At 41.5% G+C, this 2,500-nt stretch overlaps 1 protein-coding gene across 1 annotated transcript in view; it reads right to left on the bottom strand.

The window, feature by feature from the left end:
- LOC138049239 (neurobeachin-like protein 1) overlaps window positions 1-2,500 on the bottom strand; it is a 49,323-nt gene that overhangs the window by 15,072 nt on the left and 31,751 nt on the right. The window contains exons 28-30 of the mRNA XM_068895418.1: window positions 1,525-1,783; window positions 1,062-1,284; window positions 293-562 (exon numbers count right to left, since the gene is read on the bottom strand). Coding sequence (XP_068751519.1) covers window positions 293-562; window positions 1,062-1,284; window positions 1,525-1,783 — 752 coding nt within the window. The remainder of the gene's footprint in view (window positions 1-292; window positions 563-1,061; window positions 1,285-1,524; window positions 1,784-2,500) is intronic.

Genomic DNA, 2,500 nt, shown 5'->3' with positions numbered 1-2,500 from the left:
TTTATTGGTAAAACAATGACCTCTGACTTGTGACCTGCCCCAAATGTTGCCCAAAATGTGAAAAACAACTCAACTTCAAATTCAACTTCTTGACTGCACAACTGGTTTGCATCCCGCCAGTTGGGATTCTTGAAAGTTTCAGTGAAGAATTTAATTTTTTAATTTTTTGTGGAGATGTCTATAAACGAATCTTGAAAGTACAAAATAGATTTGGCTTTTCCTTGGTTTGGATAAAAGACTGGTTTCAAGGGAAAATGGAACTGTAACTTGACATGAAATGACACCATCCCACCTGCTTGCCCAAGGAGATCTTTCTGACATGAGCGTTCTTTTGAGAAGTTTCCATTGGCGACTGATATTACTTTTGACGTGTTTTTCTTGGACAGCAACACTGTGTATATGCTGTCGTTGTGAATCTTGCAGCTGCTTAAACGACTGAGTGATTTGTTCATCAAACTTTTCCCGGCTTTCTTCCTGTGCTCTTTCCTTTTTATTCAGGCTGACTGTTAGACCAGACAAGCAATCCATCAGGAACCTACCCGAAGCTAATGACGACTGCGAACTGGCGATACAAAATAAAAAAAGTAACTTTAAAGACTATAAAAAAAAAAGTTCATTTTCTTTTAAGGATAGTAGTGGGGTTGTTTTTTTAATGTGCTTACATTTCTCTGTTCCAAAATACGTTGTGAAATCTTCCAGCCTCTGGTCTGGAGCTAGTCGTTCTAGGTTCTCAATTGAAAACCGCTCTAACCAATGTGTATATAATTGGCCTTGAATGTTGGTTAGGGGGATATGAAGCCAAGCCCGGCTTCTGCACACCAATATTCCAATTCCCTAATAACTGGTAGAAATGCAGAACCAGCTTTGTGTCATAGCAAGACTGAAGATCTCATTTGATGGTAAGAAAAACCACAAAGAAGAGGGTTGTCCAATACACAGATCCTGTGTTCCATACGGGGTATTTGGAATGACGAGAGACACATGATTGCCAAGATGTGCTGTCTTTTAGTGAGAGAGTAATAAACTAAAACCGCTAGTGCGGGAAACTTTTACCAACTTACAATGTATTTTCGTACTGTTTCATTCCAGGATAAATCTGCTGCTTCATCATGGCTTTGAATTCTTCACCCTCCATCAATTCAAGAAAGTCCTCTTGAGCCTGCTGTTGTACACCATCAGTAGCAGAAAACGTGGGCATGTAAATGGTCAGTGGTAAGGTGTCGTGGTATTTGCGCAGTAACATGCGTATGACGGGAACGATGAAGGTGTAATTACGACTGTCGGCTGAAAAATAAGTGATAAGACAATAACGCAATGAGTTGTATGTCTGGTCTTTGAGCCAAGGGGTTTAAGAACTCAAGTCAAGTCAACAGCTCAAACTATGCCCACATAGCAAGCATTCCCTTACAAAGGAACAGCTCTAAAGAGATTTTGAAGAAAGGAGAAGTTAGAGCGAAGGTTCCCTCTTATCTTTGAAAACGTTTGTACAGAAACGCTGTACGGCAAAACTAAAACATTTGGTACCTTTTTCTTTTGACGAAACAAAAGCTTGATGTAATTGTCCTAAAATATGGCACAGCTCTCCTTGAGACGTAACCTTACGAGCTTTCAACAGCTTGCTGAGCTTGGACGAGGCTGTGGCGCAGTACTCTGTTTCCGGTCGTGAAATAAATGCCAGTAGAATCCTCACTCCCACCTGAGCCATTTCTGTCCATTCTACATTTTCCTCGTTTTCATCCCACACGTTTAAAACTTCAAGGAGAAGCACAACGTTTTCAACAAGCTGGTTATTAATGCAAAAGAACACAAATCAATGTAAAATTTAAACGTCTGTTCGCATAGAGACGCCAACGACTGATTTGTCTGTGTTGTTTTTCTGTTGTTGATGGCGGCGATAAGCCGCTTGTAGGGAGCGGGAAGCAGTAGGCATCGGTTTAGCGGTCTCTGTTCTACGAACATCGGTGCGGGAAGTTGTAGGAATCGGTTTGGTGGTCCTAAGAACAGTGACCACTACTAACAAACGACTCAGTTTTCGACGACATCAACAACAGACAAACAACGCACACCACTGACTTATTCTAATAACAGTAACTGACCGACACAACTGAGAAGCAGGACGGATCAAAACACACCAAACACAGCCAATGACATCTAGGCTTAACTGGCATTCGACCAAAAACATCACGACCTAGTTGACCATCAACGACCAGAGAGTGTTGATACCATCTACTGGCGTTACACAAATCACTTGACTCTGAAGACGACTTCCGTTCGGATTGTCGAAACGTCCGTCAATGTCATCTCAAAGATTCCTTATCGGGACTACACCCACCTGGAGGATCGCACTTAATAATTATGATATGACTCCTGGGTTCAAACGATTTACAATTTGAAAGGGAATAGTAAGCATCATTTGATGATGTTACTTTAGAGAGACTGGACTAACGGAAATACTGCCCGCAATAAACGCTAGTACGGATTACAGGAACAGCCGCTCTTC

Source organism: Montipora capricornis, chromosome 5 (genome assembly GCF_036669925.1).
Source record: "Montipora capricornis isolate CH-2021 chromosome 5, ASM3666992v2, whole genome shotgun sequence".
In the NCBI taxonomy this organism is placed as follows: domain Eukaryota; kingdom Metazoa; phylum Cnidaria; class Anthozoa; order Scleractinia; family Acroporidae; genus Montipora; species Montipora capricornis.
The sequence above is the reverse complement of the archived record's forward strand: the minus strand, read 5'-3'. Positions and strand labels throughout refer to the sequence as shown.